The sequence below is a fragment of the Notolepis coatsorum genome (genome assembly GCF_963971535.1).
Source record: "Notolepis coatsorum genome assembly, chromosome: 18".
Taxonomy (NCBI): Eukaryota; Metazoa; Chordata; class Actinopteri; order Aulopiformes; family Paralepididae; genus Notolepis; species Notolepis coatsorum.
In genome coordinates, this window is record NC_140182.1 from 36843011 (window position 1) to 36862258 (window position 19248).

The 19248-nt window shown below is 44.9% G+C and overlaps 1 protein-coding gene across 1 annotated transcript in view; it reads left to right on the forward strand.

Moving 5' to 3' along the window:
- The window catches only part of hipk2 (homeodomain interacting protein kinase 2), a 61233-nt gene extending 47115 nt beyond the window's left edge, over positions 1–14118 (forward strand). The window contains 5 exon segments of the mRNA XM_084335156.1: positions 2896–3081; positions 3570–3950; positions 4615–4808; positions 5260–5414; positions 5708–14118. Of these exon segments, the coding sequence (XP_084191282.1) occupies positions 2896–3081; positions 3570–3950; positions 4615–4808; positions 5260–5414; positions 5708–6175 (1384 nt within the window). The 3' untranslated portion in view covers positions 6176–14118.
- The last annotated feature ends 5130 nt before the right edge of the window (positions 14119–19248 follow it).

Here is a 19248-nt window from a genome sequence, read left to right on the forward strand (position 1 = left end):
TTTCAACCGAGGCTCATTAAAATAGAATTCCTACTTTTTGTTTTGAGAGGGACCTGAAAGAAAACAGGCCTGTGACCCGTTTTGGTTCCCCGAACCATAGTTTAAATAGTATGTTAATGTTATATAGGCCATTACAGACTATTACGTACGCTGTAATATAATAATAATAATAATAATAATAATAATAATAATAATAATAATAATAATAATAATAATAATAATAATAATAATAATAATAATAATAATAATAATAATAATAATAATAATAATAATAAAAAAGTGCAAACATATAAAATCACAGATTTTCACATTAGGATCTAACATCCCAACAGGCCACCTTGTTTATGGGTTGATTCAGTTTTAAAAATAGACAATAATAAAAAGAGTAAGATAGAATAGAATAGACTAAAATAGTGAAATATTGCAGTGCAATAAAATAGTAGAATAGAATAGACATAAAATGAGCACATAAAGTGCAGACATATAAAATCACAGTTTTTTTTTACAGTGCAATAAAATAGTTCTGGATTACTGTTTAACAGTTTAAGTTGTCTTTACCTTCTCTGTTTGGTATCCACAGTTTAAAACCTGATAGTCTTCCCTCCTGTTTGATACCCACTTTGACCCTTCGAACCTCCCACCCAGGGCAAACCTCCCTCTCAGGGTGCAGTTCCAGGCCTGGGTCCTACACAGTTTTAAAAACCTGACAGTCTTTCTTTCTGCTTGATACTCACACAGTTCGGTACCTGACCATTTAGAACCTGTAATAAAAGTAGTAAAAGAGTCAAATAGAATGGACAGAGTAAAATAGTGTAATCAGTACAATCAGCATTGCAGTGTATTAAAAGGCTATGGTGAAGTTTTTAGCTTTTTTTTTTTATTTAATTAATTTTTTTAGAGATCTAGCTTCCCTAATGTCCATAGGTAGTGTGTTCCATAACTTTGGTGCATAGTTTGCGAAGGCTGCATCTCCGATTGTCTTTAGGCTGTGGTTTGGAACCTTCAATAGACCAGTAGATGATCGCAATATTCTAGAATCTAGAAGGCACATAGTTGACTAGAGAATTTTTTATGTAGCTTGGTCCTGTTCCATTTGTATATATATACGTAAGGAGGAGGACCTTGAAATCCTAAATTCTAAATGTTACCAGAAGCCAGTGTAGGTTAGCTAATACTGGACTGATGTGGTCTCTCCTCTTGGTTCTAGTTAGCAGCCTAGCTGCCACGTTTTGAATGAGTAGGAGTCGTTTTTTGGGAGGCCGGTGAGGAGTGCATTACAGTAGTCAAGTCGCCTTGGGTACGTGAAAGGCGCTATATAAATTCAAGCCATTACTATTATTATTATAAAGGCATGGATCAGTCTTTTTGATTTATAAACGGCCGTACCATAGCTATGTTTCTAAGGTGGAAGAATGATGTTTTTGTCACCTTGATTTAAAGCTTAGGTCTGAGTCTGTAATATCCATGTTAATATTTGATATCTCCGCGACCGCGCGCAGAGGCAGCACGAGTCGGGCCTCGACCAGCGGCCGTGGGATTTGAATCACAGGCGACCATCATATTGAGGCGCTATAGGTGAGGGATGCAGAGTCCGATAGAGAGGGGCGCTGTCAAGCTGACTGACGGGGGAGTCCATACCACCCTCTATCAGCCGTGAAGGGTGGCCCCCCCGAGAGAACGCCTTTTCTGAGAGCAGCCTTCACCTGAGGGAGGCGGGATATATGTGCATATGAGGACACCATGTCGAGTGCAGCCTGTCAGCGAGACGGCTTGATAAATGGATGGATAGATGGAGGAAGGGAGTCTGCAGGGAGATAAGCAAGACGCAGGTATATGAGGCCTGTGTGTGTGTGAGGGTGTGTGTGTGTGTGTGTTTGTGTGTGTGGCGGGGGAGGCATGCATGCACACAGGTTCATTTGGATCTGTCCATCTCTCTATCTCTCTCTCTCTCTCTCTCTCTCGTCCTTTCTCCTCCCTCTTCGCTGGCAGCGCTATTGTCCTCAGAGAGACAATTGGGAAAGTGTCGCACTTCCTCTGCGGAGCTATCCCTCCACAGCTGCCGGTGTCAGCTCCTCTGCCCTCCCTCTCTCCCTCTCTCCCTCTTCTCTCCTCCTTCTCTCACTCCCTCTCCTCCCTAACGCTGTGTTCTCCAAGGCGGCTGCTGCCACCTACTGGCCGGTGTGTGAAATAGCCCTGTTACTTCGTCCGCGGGTCCCCTGTTTTCACTCTATAATAGCCTGCTGTTTGGAACCCCACTAGGGTGACCAGATACAAAAAGTCCAAAAGCAGGACAACAGTAAGATTTTGGTGGGACAAAGTGGGACAAAGTGGGACAGATAGATAATGTAATTTTTTTTGTTATAATAACTCGTCTTCACCGAATAGATAAAGGTTAAATCTAAATAAATACAAATTAAATACAGAATTATATCTCTCCACATTCATCTTGGCACTGGCAGCCGGCTTGTTACCACCTAACATCTGTTTTAAATATTCAAACTTTATCACTTGACAGGAATGTCTTGTGTTCGATATTTTTTTTTTGCTTCAAAAAGAGGGACATCCTCTCAATATGTGGGACGCGGTCTCAAATGGTGGGACAGTACAACCAAAAGGGGGACACCTGGTCACCCTAAACCCCACACTACCACACTACCAAAGGGTTAACCCTTTCACTGCGACAATACAGAAGGTTAACCCTTTCACCGCCACATGACAAAGGGTTAACCCTTTCACAACCACGCTACAGACGTTTAACCATCTGTAGTGTGGTAGTGAAAGGGTTAACATTATGTAGTGTGGTAGTGAAAGGGTTAATATGTCAGGTTAACCTACAGACTTCAGATGGTATTTTTTTAACAACGTGGTAAAACGAAAACTCCTACACCTTTACAGGAACCCCCACCCTCACGGCGGCCATTACAATCCCATCATGCAGCAGCCGGCCTTGCTGGCGGGCCACGTCACCCTCCCATCCAACCAGCCTCTCAATGTGGGCGTGGCTCACGTGATGAGGCAGCCGTCAAACAATAACAACATCTCCTCTTCCAAAAAGAACAAACAGCACCAGATGTCTGCCAGGTACTGTGGATGATCTAGAATAGACTCTTAAATGCTGGGTTTTAAACAGAACTGGCAACCCGAGCCAAAGTCTATATCCAAATGATAGACTCTAATCATTATTGTTTAAAAGAACACGCCAAGATTTTGGGAAATTAGCTTATCGTCTTCTCCAGATAGAGACAAGAAGATAGATACCAGTTTTCTCTCTGTGCGTTCAGTAGAAATATTGCTGCACTAGCTTAGCACAATGAATGGAAGCGGACATGGCCAGTTAGCCTAGGCATTGTCCAACTAACACCTCTCCCGAAGGCTAAGCGGCCATGTCCGCTTCCATTCATTGTGCTAAGCTAGGCTAAAGTGCAGCCAGATAGCTTTCTACTGAACACAGAGGAAACTGGTATCTATCTTCTTGTCTCTCCTATGATGGAGAGATGAGTTGTGATCTATGCATTACTGTAAGCATCGACAGCGAAAAACCGTCTGACTGGTCTTCCCGTCCGTCCCAGGAACGTGTCGGCCTACGAGGTCTCGTCCTCCCAGGCGGTGCTGTCCCCGCAGCGCTCCAAGCGTGTGAAGGAGAACACGCCGCCGCGCTGCGCCGTGCTTCAGAATGGCTCCGCGTCCTCCAACTGCGCCCCGCCACAGGGCTGCGGGGGCGGCTGGGGGAGCGGAGGGGAGACGGAGCAGGCTTCCAGCACCACCCGAGACCATCACCACCACCACCACCACCAGCACCAGAACCAACACCAGCACCAACACCAGCACCACGGGCCCCGACAGACCATCATCATCCCGGACACGCCCAGCCCCGCGGTCAGCATCATCACCATCAGCAGCGACACTGACGAGGAGGACGACCACCGTCACCACAAACACAGCCACAACAGGTCAGTGGTGGACCTGGGGTCAGGGGTCAGGGGTCATGCCCACCAGACCATTCATAGTATTCTCACGATGTCTCATGCATTCCGACCATTCAATTCAATTCAATTCTATCTTTATTTGACCCTGAAGGATTTACAATGACGTTGAGAAATACAAAACATAATAAATACAATACAAAAATAAAACAATATAGAAACAGAAAGTCAATCGATTAAACATTCAAAATAATTAAAAACAACGGCAGACTCTAGGAACCTTAAGTGTAAACCAATCACCAGAGCGAGTATGATAAGGTCCAGAGCTCCAATCCAGCGATGAAGTGATGTAGGCGGGAGATCCCGTGATGTAGGCGGGAGATCACGTGATGTAGGCGGGAGATCACGTGATGTAGGCGGGAGATCACGTGATGTAGGCGGGAGATCACTAACTGTGCCACAGCTCATTGACCAGGTTGTCATCCAATGATCACCTGATATTTGATTGCAGTCGCCTGATGTTTGCCTACCAAGATGTCTGCAATGACGATGCAATGGACTACTATCTATGAGATCAGTCGTTCCCCAACCAACCTCATCTCTCCTCCTCCCTCCTCCTCCTCATCCCTCCTCCTCCTCCTCCTCCTCCTCCTCCTCCGCCTCCTCCCTCCTCCTCCTCCTCCTCTTGCAGCACCAAGCAGAGGAAGAACGTCATCAGCTGTGTGACGGTGCACGACTCTCCGGACTCCGACTGCTCCAGCCACAACAGTCCCTACAACAACAACGGCTACGACAGCAAGAGCACCATCCTGGACAACTACATCATCCCCCCTCTGAAGATCCAGAGCAGCGAGATCTTGAACGAGTGTGAGCGCCTGATGCCAGGTAGATGAGGGGAGGGTTGTACCTTCATGACGTTCACACGGTTTGACTGGAAATACGAGGAGATGTTGGATGATACTGTAGGATACAGCGGATATGACTACTATGACTTGACTTTTGATATGACTTTACATTTTCTGTTTATACTATGTTTTAACTATGTTTTATTTAAATTTGATTTGTATTCTGTATTTTATTTGATTATTATTAATAATTATTATTTTTTAATTAACTATGTTTTAATCCTAGTGAACAAAAAGTGCACTACAAATACAATTTATTATTATTATTATTACTATGTACACATTCTAGAATTATTTTTTTTCACAAAATGTCAGTAACCCTGTTCCTCTTTTAACGATTGACCTTGAGGCAGTGCCTCTCGTGTATGATAACAAAACGCCACGTCTGAGTCACGCTGACCGAACCGAACCGGTATCTGCTCCTTTTTCAGATGCAATGAACTATCAGAATTCAGTCTATAAGTTCAAATCGTCCAATGTTATGGTGTCTGGCAATAATCACCTGCCAGGGAGCATGATCGGGGGGTCTTACCGACAGCAGCGAGCACCACACCCCTTCCAGCAACAGCCTCTCAACCTCAGCCAGGTAGGACTGGGGACTTGTTTATTGTAGTGTGCGTGCGTGCGTGTGTGTGTGTGTGTGTGTGTGTGTGTGTGTGTGTGTGTGTGTGTGTCCTGCTGACTTGTCGTACATAACTTGTAAGTCACTTTGGATAAAAGCGTCAGCTAAATGTAAATGAGAGAGAGAGAGAGAGAGAGAGAGAGAGAGAGAGAGAGAGAGAGAGAGAGAGAGAGAGAGAGAGAGAGAGAAATAGAGAGAGCATATTGTATGATGATATTAGGGCTGGTATAACAGGCTCTCCTGGTCGTCCCCTGCAGGCCCAGCAGCACATGGTAGCTGAGCGGAACGGAGGCCACCGGCGCCAGCAGGCCTACATCACCCCCACCATCACCGCTCAGGCCCCCTACTCCTTCCACCACCACAGCCCCTCCCACACCGCCAACGTGCACCCGCACCTGACCGCCAGCCACCTGCCCGGACAGCCCCACCTGTACGCCTACACGGCCCCCGCCGCCCTGGGCTCCACGGGCGCAGTGGCCCACCTGGTGGCGTCGCAGGGCCCGGGGCGGCATGTGGCCCAGCACGCCAGCTACCCGCCGGGTAGCATCGTCCACCAGGTCCCGGTCAGCATGGGCCACGGCGTGCTGCCCTCGCCCAGCCTGCACCACAGCCAGTACCAGGCCCAGTTCGCCCACCAGGCCTACATCAGCGCCTCGCCCGCCTCCACTGTCTACACTGGATACCCGCTGAGCCCCACCAAGGTCAACCAGTACCCTTACCTCTAGAGAACACACTGACTGACACTGGAGACCCTGACTCAGCTGCTGCTGCTTCTGTCCCCTAAGAACCCTTCCTCCACATCCCCGACCCCTCCCACCCCCCGACCCCCTGACCCCCGACCTCAGACACAGACAGGGATGGAGGAACATGCAATCCTCACGAAACTGTCACGTTTTAACTTGAAGATAGACAAACGACAGAGAGGAAAAGAGGAAAAAAATAAATACACAGCCCCCTCAGGTAGGAAGAGAGGGGTGGAGTTTTTAGAGGGGGTACAATTCATGGGGTTTCTTTTATAATGATATATATAAAAAAAGAAAAAAAAGATTCCTGAAAGGGCCAGTTTTCATTTTCCCTTCTATTTTTCTTTCTCTCTCTTTCTTTCTTTCCGAGGAAAGTAACGTCTCATTGGCTCCACAGCAAGGTCTCTGAATCTGAAACAGGCCTTTTGGGAGAGAAGGAGAAGAAGGAGGTCTTCTGTTTTGTTGTTTTTGTTTAATTATATATATATATAATTGCATATATATATATGACAGATCTTTTTGTTTTGGTTTGATTAGCCCCCTCTTAAATTGGGAAGAGACTGTGGAACAGGGGTTACTGTCTGGATGTCTGGATTTCCCAAGAGAATTTGGGAGTAGGTGAAATACGGAAATCTGCTGCTCTTCAAAGAAAAAAAATCGATGGCCTTGAACTGTCTTAAATATTTCCAAATCATTCACGATGTTGGGAGGGGAGGTTGGGGGGTGGGGTCACGCAAACAACCCCCCCAACACACACACACACACCCCTACCCCCGCCCTCAGCTCAGAGGAGGCATCTGGAAATATAACCAACAGAAGACAACAAACTTTCTAGTGTATTTATAGATTTTTGTTTTTCTTCTTTCTTTCCTTTTTTGATGTTTTCTCTCTTTTTCGACAATAAATTTTTCCAGTTCTTAGCTCTAGGTGTCTTAGCTGGGACCCCGTTCTTAGAATGTAGCAGTCTGCACCCGTTGCGTTTTATGAAGAAAAACATTTGTTGTTGTCGTTGTTGATGTTGTTTTTTTGTTTTGTTTTTCTGATACCAATAGATTTATTCGTTCCTCTTTTCTTTTTTCTTTTTTTTTTCTTCTTCTCTCAATGTGATTGCACAAAGTGGTTCTAATAACATAGGCATGTACAACGTGATTGTCTGTGTGTGCTACTGGCGAAAAACCATGTGTGTGTGTGTGTGTGTGTGTGTAGTCCACCTCCTTGGCAGACACCCCTCCTCCGCAGTCGTTTAGGTTTGAACATTGTTCCCTCGTAGTGCCTTACAGATATAACCACACAGTTTACTTGGCTGGGAACCCCGAGAACACGCGTAAGAGAGAGAGAGAGAGAAAGAGAGAGAGAGAGAGAGAGACATAGAGAGAGACAGAGAGAGAGGCGGTTCCCCGGTTTTAATAGCGTAGTAGTCGGTCGTAGCTCTCTTCCAGGTGCTCCTCCCCTTCCTGTTTCACTGTCCACCAACGACAGCGTACTATTAGATGGCGGTGGCGGTGATCCGTGTCAGAGTTGATTATTAAACTGAGCTATTTTATTAAGTGTGCATGAGATAACTTTGCCTGGGGTACTTAACCAAAGTAATTTTTAGGCCATTTCTTGTTGCATTTGTTTTCGATATTAATGTAAATATAAAGAAAGATGTACAGTATAGCTGTAAGTCTCTTATCACAGTGGTACCCATAAAGTGGCTTTAGTTTTTGAAATATATTTGTTGCTGTTTTTTTTGGTTTTGTTTTTATTATCACACAAGGGAATTCATGCACAGGGATTACAGTCAGTGATACTAGCACAAGTATTCGATCGGGCAACTGAGGAGGGGAAAAAAAGCAGACGGAACGTGACTGTCAAAAAAAATAAACCATCAGTTTCTACGTACACAGTACAGGGGGATGAGTCGCAGTACAGGGCATGAGGTTCAAAAAGCTAGGCCCGGGAGAAGGGTTGGGAAGTGGTTGTTGCCATGACGGTGATCCTGCGATGGCCAGAGAGAGAGAGAGAGAGAGAGAGAGAGAGAGAGAAAGACAGAGAGAGCCTGGTTGCAGTGGAGAGTTGAGTGCAGAGAGGGCTGTTGAAAGGGTTAGCGTGTGGGGAGCGAGCGATGGTTGTTCTAGGTGGGGTGTGAGGAGGGCAGGGTGAAACTCCTCATCTTAAAACGGGACTAAAAGAATAGCATGTTGGCACTGAGCAGGTCGGTAGTAACAAGGAGCCCGGTTGGTTGGTAGAAGCCGCAGGGACACTGCATGAATGCACACCTATATAACTCCAACATGAGTCATTTTGTTGCTATTGTTGTCGTTGTTGCTGTTGCTGTCGATGTTGTTATTATTGTTGTTGTTGTTGTTTTCCAGGAAAAGATAAATGGAAGTAATTTCTCTTGCTGTGCTCTGAGGGTTGGGTAGCGTCTCAGAGTCCAGACGAGAACAGAACAGAGTGTGAGGGTTGAGTAGCGTCTCAAAGTCCAGACCAGAACAGAACAGAACAGAGTCTTAAGGGTTGGCTAGCGTCTCAAAGTCCAGAACAGAACAGAGTCTGAGGGTTGAGTAGCGTCTCAAAGTCCAGACCAGAACAGAACAGAGTCTGAGGGTTGAGTAGCATCTCAAAGTCCAGACGAGAACAGAACAGAGTGTGAGGGTTGAGTAGCGTCTCAGAGTCCAGACGAGAACAGAACAGAACAGAGTCTAAGGGTTGGGTAGCGTCTCAGAGTCCAGACGAGAACAGAACAGAACAGAGTCTAAGGGTTGGGTAGCGTCTCAGAGTCCAGACAAGAACAGAACAGAGTCTGAGGGTTGGGTAGCGTCTCAGAGTCCAGACGAGAACAGAACAGAGTCTGAGGGTTGAGTAGCGTCTCAAAGTCCAGACGAGAACAGAACAGAGTCTGAGGGTTGAGTAGCGTCTCAGAGTCCAGACGAGAACAGAACAGAACAGAGTCTGAGGGTTGGGTAGCGTCTCAGAGTCCAGACGAGAACAGAACAGAACAGAGTCTGAGGGTTGGGTAGCGTCTCAGAGTCCAGACGAGAACAGAACAGAGTCTAAGGGTTGGGTAGCGTCTCAGAGTCCAGACGAGAACAGAACAGAGTCTAAGGGTTGGGTAGCGTCTCAGAGTCCAGACGAGAACAGAACAGAGTCTAAGGGTTGGGTAGCGTCTCAGAGTCCAGACGAGAACAGAACAGAGTCTAAGGGTTGGGTAGCGTCTCAGAGTCCAGACGAGAACAGAACAGAACAGAGTCTAAGGGTTGGGTAGCGTCTCAGAGTCCGGAACAGAACAGAACAGAGTCTGAGGGTTGGGTAGCATCTCAGAGTCCAGACGAGACCAGAACAGGACAGAAGGGAAGCACTGCAGCGTACACCTGGAAGGGCGTCTTCTGGATTTCGGTTCGATTCATCGCCACTGTGCATTTGTCTTTGAAGCGGGTCCACCGCCAGACGTCGCCGCGCCGCCTGAAAGGGACACCTGAACATTGTAGAGAACCCAGAGGGCTGTCGCTTTGTGTGTTTTACTGCTTCATTTAACTGACGTCTTTTTTCTTTTCTTTTCTTTCTTGTAGGCCAATGATACAATTACTCTTCTCTGTCGCTTTGTCCTCGTGAAGGGGGCACAGCAGAACTGCTGGAGGTCTCCCCCTTCCCTTTCATGTCATGCCATAGTACTTTGGCATAGCATTTTGAAGTGATTTTATTTTCTTCTTTCTCTTCCTTGGCGTTTTATTGAACTTTTTACCTGGCTGTAGGTATGTTGTGTTTATTTTTTAGAGATTGTTGCAATAATTCTTGTGGATGTTTTATCGGTGCGCGTGTTTTTATTATACGTCTGGCTCATTTCTGGTTTGGATTTGTGACCTGGGGGTTTGGTGATGTACAGTAATATTTAGTATTCTTTGGAGGTGGGTGCACCTGTGTAAAAGTGTTCCGACACTGTTGATGATAGTAACAGTGTCTGAGTTGATGATAATCCATTTGGGGCCCTTTATAGATTGCTTAGGACTGAGTGTACCAGACCCAGGCTTGAAAACCATCTATCCACTAAACCTCAGAGAAAACTCCCCATAGTTCCTAGAGTAGGCTACCTTATAATCCTGGTATCATCCTGGTATCATCCTGGTATCATCCTGGTATCATTATGGTATCATCCTGGTATCATCCTGGTATCATTATGGTATCATTATGGTATCATCCTGGTATCATCCTGGTATCATTATGGTATCATCCTCGTATCATTATGGTATCATCCTGGTATCATCATGGTATCAGCCTGGTATCATCATGGTATCATCCTGGTATCATCCTGGTATCATCATGGTATCATCATGGTATCATCCTGGTATCATCATGGTATCACCCTGGTATCATTATGGTATCATCATGGATTCATGGTATCATCCTGGTATCATCATGGTATCATCCTGGTATCATCCTGGTATCATCATGGTATCATCCTGGTACTTTCTGCTTTTCACAAATACTTCACAACACTCCCTCTCATCAGCTTCAGCAAGCCTTGGGATCCTGGCAGTCAAAAGATGTGATATTATATTGTACGTTGGCTGGTTACATCTTCTCTGTTCTGTGTTTGTATTATTATTATTATTATTATTATTATTATTATTATTATTATTATTATTATTATTATTATTATTATTATAATTTTTCGCTTGTGCTTGTTTTTTTGTTCTTATTTCCATGAGGCTGCTGGGGCCTAAGCACACACAGATAAGGGAGATGCTTTTCCAATCAAAACATTATAATATTTTGGTTCCTCCACCACGAGGGCAGACTACTGAAACATTCCACTGTTTGAGGGAATCTGGCGTTGCCCATAACTTGCTCTCATGACCCCTGACCTTCGTGTTGCCACAGGGACGGAGCTGTCACTCTCAGACTCCTCTCTCCACCCACCAAAGAATTCAACGCGTTGATGATGTACAGCACACAGTACAAGCGACCCCCACACCCACCCAGAGCAATCAGGCAATAAGTTCTGATTTAAAGATCTGTCTTTAAAGATCTGTCTTCAAAGGACATTACTTTCACCCGCCCCGAGCACATGTTTGTGTTCAGGTTCAGAGGGATTGATTTGTCACATGCACACAAACACAAACACAAGTCGTTCATTTTGTTTAGGGTTGCCATAATGTCTCTGCACATTCAGACAAGAGTCTCTGTCCATTTTCAAACGTTAAGGTTTTTAAAACATTAATAACTGTCATTATTCGTCTTTCTCCCCCCACTAAATCAGCTGATCAGTTAATTTGTTCACTAAATATCTAACTTCTCTCAAATGTTTTATATATAAATTCCTTTTTTATTTGATTTTTTACGTTGTTGATGGTGTAGCTTTATCAATGTTGTAAGAACATTTATTTGTACAAAAGAAAACTTGTTTTAAGTTAGTGTGCCATGGAATGGATTGACCTGTAAAAGTAAATTAATCAAAACAATTATTATACCAACAATACCTTTAAAAGTCATGGTCACCTGCACAAAATGAATGTACGTGACCTGCAACATTTGAAACGTTTTAGAACTTTTCTCACCGGGTGACCCTTTTGGTTTTCAATTTGATTTCCACATAATATTTGTGGCCATGCATGACGATGCAATAATTACACGTGTGTATGATCTCCAGCGGAGCGGATTCTCTCTTAACCAGGAGAAAACACATGGAAAATATTATCAAGAATCCTCCTAATCCTAATAATTAAAAAAAATTCTTTATCGCATCGAGCAACAATTAAAATAAGCCCTTTTTCTTTTCTTTTTTCAATGAAGAAAACGAACAAACTCAGTCAGTCGTATCACTTTATTTCATATTCACATTCACATGTTTCGTGAAAAGTTGGACTCAGAAATGTGTGCATAAGTAGAGTGACCTTACAATTACCAAAACGTGCTTAAGTAGAGCGTCAAGTGTCCGTGCCGTTGATTTGACCGTAGCCTCCCTTAGCCGTCGTTTTCAATGTTAGGAAAAACTGCCTTCCAAATAACTAACAATTACCATCGAAGCTTTAAGGTGTGGTTTCAATTAGAGGAAGCAGTGTAGCAACGCAGTCTCTCACTCTTCTCACCGAAGCCTGGTCAATTGTACAGCTTTGTTTATTCTTTAAGATATGCCCAAGACGTGTCATGCTTCCACCTTTTTACCACCCCTCGCCCCCCCCCCCCCCCCTCTCTCTCCTGGAACTTAGTTTGAAAGCGTTGAGAAACATTCCTGAAGGCGTTACAGGCGTTACAGTTCATCAGCCTTCTCCAGCCAAAACTCCTCTGAAGTGACTTGAAGCTTAGCATAAAAATAAGAAATGAAACAAGGAGAATCGAGACAACCCTCACCCTCCCAATATTATTCTCTGCAATCACTGAGAAGCATTGCAGAACAGCCTCCCCAAAGAACGAGGGAGGTAGGGAAACGTGTTAGGTGAATTAATCATACTTTCTATCACCAAGAAACCCATCAGATTATACATGCATTCTTAAAGCCCTTTTCTTTTGGATGAGAGTCTATGTTTCTTTTGCTTGTTTGTTTCTACATTTTTGTTAAGGAGATCTCCTTTCGCTGGCTTTTCTTTTGGGGGAATTCAGGGTGAGGCGGTCATGGTTTGATGCCTTCATCATCACCGACGGAACGGACATCAAAATGTTATGATTAGAAACATGATGAACCTCAGCAACCAAAATGTATTTAAATGTGATTTTTTTTCTTCTTCTGGAAGATGTCTGGATAAAAACAGGGGTGATGTGATTTGGCTGGATGTGTTGTGTTGCAATGGCTCAGGTTACTTGTGGGAAGAAAAGTTGGCTTTTCATGTGTCTCTTCAAAGAGAGCTCTAGATAGACCGTAGATGGCGGTGGCTATATTCTAACCCAAATTCTGCTTATATATAATACAAAAAAAAATGATTTCTCTCGGACTAGAATGCAATTTGAAGCCAGATATGAAAAGTCATGTATTTTCACCAGTACAATCTGGGCCATGCGTTGGGTATACGCTTTGGAATGATTGAGTTACATAGCGGGGGAAAAACAAACAAAACAAAAAAGAAACGTTCAGTACGTCTCAAAGTCCCAACAGTAAACTGCTGTAATACGTAAATAATCAAGTTATTTTTCTACTCCTTGCACAACGTTCACTAAAGTGAACCATTTCTACATCGTCTCAAGACCTAAGAGCGCATCAAGCCCTGACCCCCTGATGTGTCCATTGCTGTATGGTTTCTCGACGGTGTGAAATTTCATTATTTGTGGATAAAACCTAACGTGCGCTGCAGTATTTCCTAGTATACTTCTTCGTTAACTGTCCTCATTTGCGTTTTCCTTTCTTTTTATTGGGGTGTGACGTCTCATTGTTTCAATCTGTTGCCGTAGCGTTCTATGTATACCCTATTCCTTAGCCTAATATTATTAAGTATGTTACGAGAATGGATATTTTACAGGCTTTTACTAGAATGTTTTAAATAAATATAATAATAATGACAAATAAGAAGAATGAGTAATTAAACCTCCTAACAAGTTTGAGTACTTGCTACTAAGCGCTTGTGTTACCATTATGATGTTGTGTGCTTCTCTTAATCATTTTCGTTGTAGAAAAATGGAGTGAATTTATATTAGGCTTCGGGAAAAACTAATGATATAGCATTGTAAATTTACGAGGAGGATTTTAACAAGACAGACAACCTTCGTCAAAATAGAAGAATATAGTTATTTTAATTGTCCTCTTTACTAACTGTAGGGTGAGAAGGGGCGCTCCCGTTGTGGTGAAACATGTTATAGCTTGTTATTCACTGTTACTTTTGATCATTTTTTCGGTCTCCGAGGTGAATCGAGTTATTAATGAGAATTTGTATGCTCACATATGCATATTGTATATGTGTAGAAATGTAATCACACTTTGTCTTGGATTTACATTAAACTGTTAAGTCACGGCACCAGTCTCCCTGTCTCCTAATGTTGTCATGTTATGATATATGATCCGTGTGTGTTTGTGTGTGTGTCAGTAATATACTGACACACTATATACTAAGAGCAGAGCTATCTCATCTTATCATGAGATAAGGGGTGACAGTGGCTCAGGAGTCTTTGAGTGTCCTCGAGCAAGACACTTGGCCCTTGAACTGCTTCCGATCAGCAGGTCGGCACCTTGCATGGTTGCCTCTGCCATAGTTGTGTGAGTGAGTGTGAGACTTAAGTTGTCAAGTGATTTCTATAAAAGCGCTATATAAATGCAGTCCATTTACCATTTTACCATCTCATCTTATCATGTTTTCCAATGTGATCCTTCCTGACAACATAGTGAATGCTTGTTGTATAAACCATGTCAAAGCTCACTCAACAGTACTGTTACTGTATCTATATTCAATCTAATGTTACTCTGAAGACACATCGTCTGATGTTACATATTACTTACTGTACATCCCTTCAAATTTGTGTAGCAAAATGTTCCTAATTTAGTGTTGTTACCTTACTGATGATAATAATAATGATGATTGTTATTATTATTATTATAATGAAAAAATACTGCCTCAGCACTATGGAGTGTGGTATTTTATTTGCTAATAACATCATTATAACTGGCATGGGCTTCACTGAATTGGTCTTCTTCAGGTTATAGATAGTCCTGTTCCAGGAGTGAATGCATGCCATCCATCTGACCATCTGACCAGACCCCTGAGCTGGAGAGAGGGGTGGAGCTGGAGAGAGGGGTGGAGCTGGAGAGAGGGGTGGAGCTGGAGAGAGGGGTGGAGCTGGAGAGAGGGGTGGAGCTGGAGAGAGGGGTGGAGCTGGAACTCTTACCCCTCAATAGAAGACTCTGCCCTCAACAAGTACGGATTGGGGAGAGGGGTGGAGCCCAGAGGGTGGGGCTGGAACTGGCTGCAGTTGGAACCAGTAGTGTGAAGGGTGTGGCGGGAAGCCTTAAAGGAACACGCCAACATTTTGGGAAATTAGCTTACCGTCTTCTCCAGAGAGAGATAAGAAGATAGATTCCTCTCTGTACTTTCAGTAGAAAGCTATCTGGCTGCATGTTAGCCTAGCTTAGCACAATGAATGGAAGCAGACATGACCGGTTAGCCTAGGCATTGTCCAACTAACACCTCTCCCGAAAGCTAACCGGCACTGTCCACTTCCATTCATTGTGCTAAGCTAAGCTAACATGCAGCTAATTTCCCAAAATGTTGGCGTGTTCTTTTAAGTCATTCCATTTCTAGGATGAGGAGGGAACAGAGATGATTTACCGGTACTATGATTATCTGATAAACAGAGCTTTGTAAAACCAACAATAACAACACGATAGGTCCTAGTCCCCTTGGATGACCCTGATAGGAACAATAATCTAGCAGTCTATCTATAGTAGGCTAATGGGTCAAAGTACACTTGAGTGTGTTTAAGTGCTTTTTACAGTGCTGGGCCCATTAAAAATGACTACCTTTTGGTAACATTGAGTGGAAGTGTACAAAAACTAAATCTGAACTTACCCATAATATATTTCAGAAATATATATATAATATGACTAAGCTTTGTTCTAGTTCTATACTAGACTTGTACCACCTATTCTCTGCCTACTACTTCATTACTCAGTGCAGAGCTATCTACGTTTTCACAATTGGATCTTTCCTCTAAAAACCACACTCAATGCTTGTTTGTACACCTTGTTTGTACGCCCCATTTAGAAAATTCCTGAACTTGAACTTCATGGATTTGTGATAAGATTATTAGTTATTGGGTATTTCAAAGTACCTCATATTTGGTACCATTTTGAAGCTAACAACTAGGGATTTCCAATGATATAAAATATGTGTATGATTATTATTGTTATTATTCTTCATATGTACAGCAAATATTTTGAGTTGAACTTTGAGTTGAAACATACAAATGCATTTTAAACCACTTTACTTACATTGGATGACAAAAAATATAGTGTATGGAATGTAGACAATGTTGTGGGCAATATAGAACAGCTGACATTAGAAATATCATCTATTGTTCATAAGTTATGAATTAAATAAAATATCAAACATTTTAATTGAGATCCAGGATTTTTCTTTTTGTAAAATTACATATTATTTATATAATGATTGAATGTGTGTGTTAAAAATGTTATTCAAACTTACCCCGTTCTCTTCTTCGAGCCTTGTCTTCCTCTCTGCCTCTCTGCCAGGCTGCCAGCCTGATCTCTGGGGTTGGGAAGGGTGGGGGTTGGTTCGGGTTCTGGGCTAGCTACGAGCGGAGCTAGCTCTGCTAAGCTCTGCTGGCCGACTGGAGGCTTTATTTCTGGGCGTGTGGGCCGCGTCTACCCGGTCACACAATTAATCTGTTCTGGGCTGATCAAACGGAATATATTATATATAGAATATGAACCAGTAATGAATAAACTAATAACAGCAAATACACTATTCGAAAACATTGTTACGTTCCGCCAATGGACCCTCGGAGACGAGCGGGGACGGGAAGGACAAGGGATAACGTACTTACCAGGGCTATAACTGAAGATAGACTGTCTCCATGTTGCCCATGTAGGCCGGCCTCCTTCCTCTAGACTTCGCTCCTCTTATTCCTCCTCCTCCTCCTCCTCTTCCTCTTCCTCTCTGTCTCATCGTTGTCTTTGATCAGGCGGAATTCTGGAGCATCCGTCTGGCCACACGTAAACAGCCAGGGCCATGTCAGCAGCACACAGGGCTCAAGTATGGCCCTCCGCCTGGGGTTGAAGGGAGAGGTGCTTCGTCTTAGCAGCAGGCTGTGGTCCCTCAGAACCTCCGTTAAGGGCTTCTCCTTCTCGGCCTCCTGTAGCATGAGCGGACCCAGTGGGGATGGAACCCTTTCTGGCTGCAGAGGTTGGAGCGGCGGTCCGGAGGGGTGTGGGTGTCGGGGCAGGGAGGCCTCTCTACGACAACTTGCTGAGAGCTGCCCCGTGGTGGTGAGCTGTGTGGATTAACATAATAACTTACTCAGGCAACGGAGATCCGGTTAATACAATTAATTTATTAACTCAGAGTGAAAGTATCAAATACAAAGTTAGAGAATTATGGCTTGATGGCTCTCACCAAAGTGACTAGCTGTTGAAACCTTGGAAGAAGAGAGAGATTTGCATGGGGGGGACTCTATATATACACAGGAGAGGGGGGGGGACAATAAAACTGGGGGTTTGGGGAGAGGGAGGAGACAAGTTCTGTTATCCTCCACAGCTGCGCCGTGGTGGTGAGCTGCCCAGTGGTGGAGAGCTGCCCCGTGGTGGAGAGCTGCCCCGTGGTGGTGAGCTGCGCCGTGGTGGTGAGCTGCCCAGTGGTGGTGAGCTGCCCCGTGGTGGTGAGCTGCCCCGTGGTGGTGAGCTGCCCAGTGGTGGAGAGCTGCCCCGTGGTGGAGAGCTGCCCAGTGGTGGAGAGCTGCCCCGTGGTGGAGAGCTGCCCAGTGGTGGAGAGCTGCCCCGTGGTGGAGAGCTGCGCCGTGGTGGTGAGCTGCCCAGTGGTGGTGAGCTGCCCAGTGGTGGTGAGCTGCCCCGTGGTGGTGAGCTGCCCAGTGGTGGTGAGCTGCCCCGTGGTGGTGAGCTGCGCCGTGGTGGTGAGCTGCCCAGTGGTGGAGAGCTGCCCCGTGGTGGTGAGCTGCCCCGTGGTGGTGAGCTGCCCAGTGGTGGTGAGCTGCCCCGTGGTGGTGAGCTGCCCCGTGGTGGTGAGCTGCGCCGTGGTGGTGAGCTGCCCCGTGGTGGTGAGCTGCCCAGTGGTGGTGAGCTGCGCCGTGGTGGTGAGCTGCGCCGTGGTGGTGAGCTGCCCCGTGGTGGTGAGCTGCCCAGTGGTGGTGAGCTGCCCCGTGGTGGTGAGCTGCTCCGTGGTGGTGAGCTGCCCAGTGGTGGAGAGCTGCCCCGTGGTGGTGAGCTGCCCAGTGGTGGTGAGCTGCCCAGTGGTGGAGAGCTGCCCAGTGGTGGTGAGCTGCCCCGTGGTGGTGAGCTGCTCCGTGGTGGTGAGCTGCCCAGTGGTGGAGAGCTGCCCAGTGGTGGTGAGCTGCCCAGTGGTGGAGAGCTGCCCAGTGGTGGTGAGCTGCCCAGTGGTGCTGAGCTGGAGCTGCCTCGTGGTGGTGAGCTGCCCAGTGGTAGTGAGCTGGAGCTGCCTCGTGGTGGTGAGCTGCCCAGTGGTGGTGAGCTGCCCCGTGGTGGTGGTGGTGCTCGGCGGAATTAAACCCTGTCCCAAGAGATCCATGAGACTGGGCACCCAGGTGCAGGGCAGGCAGGACAGTCCTGGAGGAGAGACTCCATCCTCTGTGCCGCACTGCGATGGTCCTCTGGTGGAACGAAATCCCGCAGGTAGTCGATCCATGTAGGAAAAAGAAAACGGAGCCAAACGTAAGCACGTCATCTTCACATCGAAGGTCAAGGGGAAAAGGATAAAGGATGTCCAAGAAAAAGAATGCCCGTCGAACCATTATGAAGCAATAATTTAATTATATTTAAGAATGCATTAGAATGGTATGGCTAAATGCCCACCGGAAGAAAGTTTGCGTTTGCGTTTTACTAAGTCAATGTCACAAAGGCATCATCCAATTTTCAAACATGTATTATGCATGTTGGCAACGTTCTGTCTGCGCTTCTGGCACGTGCCTGGCTTGCGATAAGCCCTGCAAAGCCCCTGGTTATTCCATGTAGGCCTATGTTACAGCCACAAACGTCAGCAAATATAATTCAAACTAATTTATATCTGCTGTCAAACAGCTAGTACATACACGTCTTTTCTTTCTCCTTTGAATTGAATTGAATTGAACATGACCAATTGATCATGGTCTTTCCAACGAAATAGTATCTAAATACTATTACTATTGGTATACATTTGATTATATCATGGTCATGGTATTATGTACTTACAAAATTGGTACCATTGTGATACATGACTTTTGGTACATTATTTATACAATGGCTACCATGGTAAAAAAAAAAAGAAATTACCATCAAACTACCATGATACTCTTTGTAAGGAATCAAAGAGGATATAGAGATATACTGATTTATAACACATGGTATCAAACCCTTACATCCTTATGGAACAACACTCTTGGGAATTATTAAAGGGGAATATCAC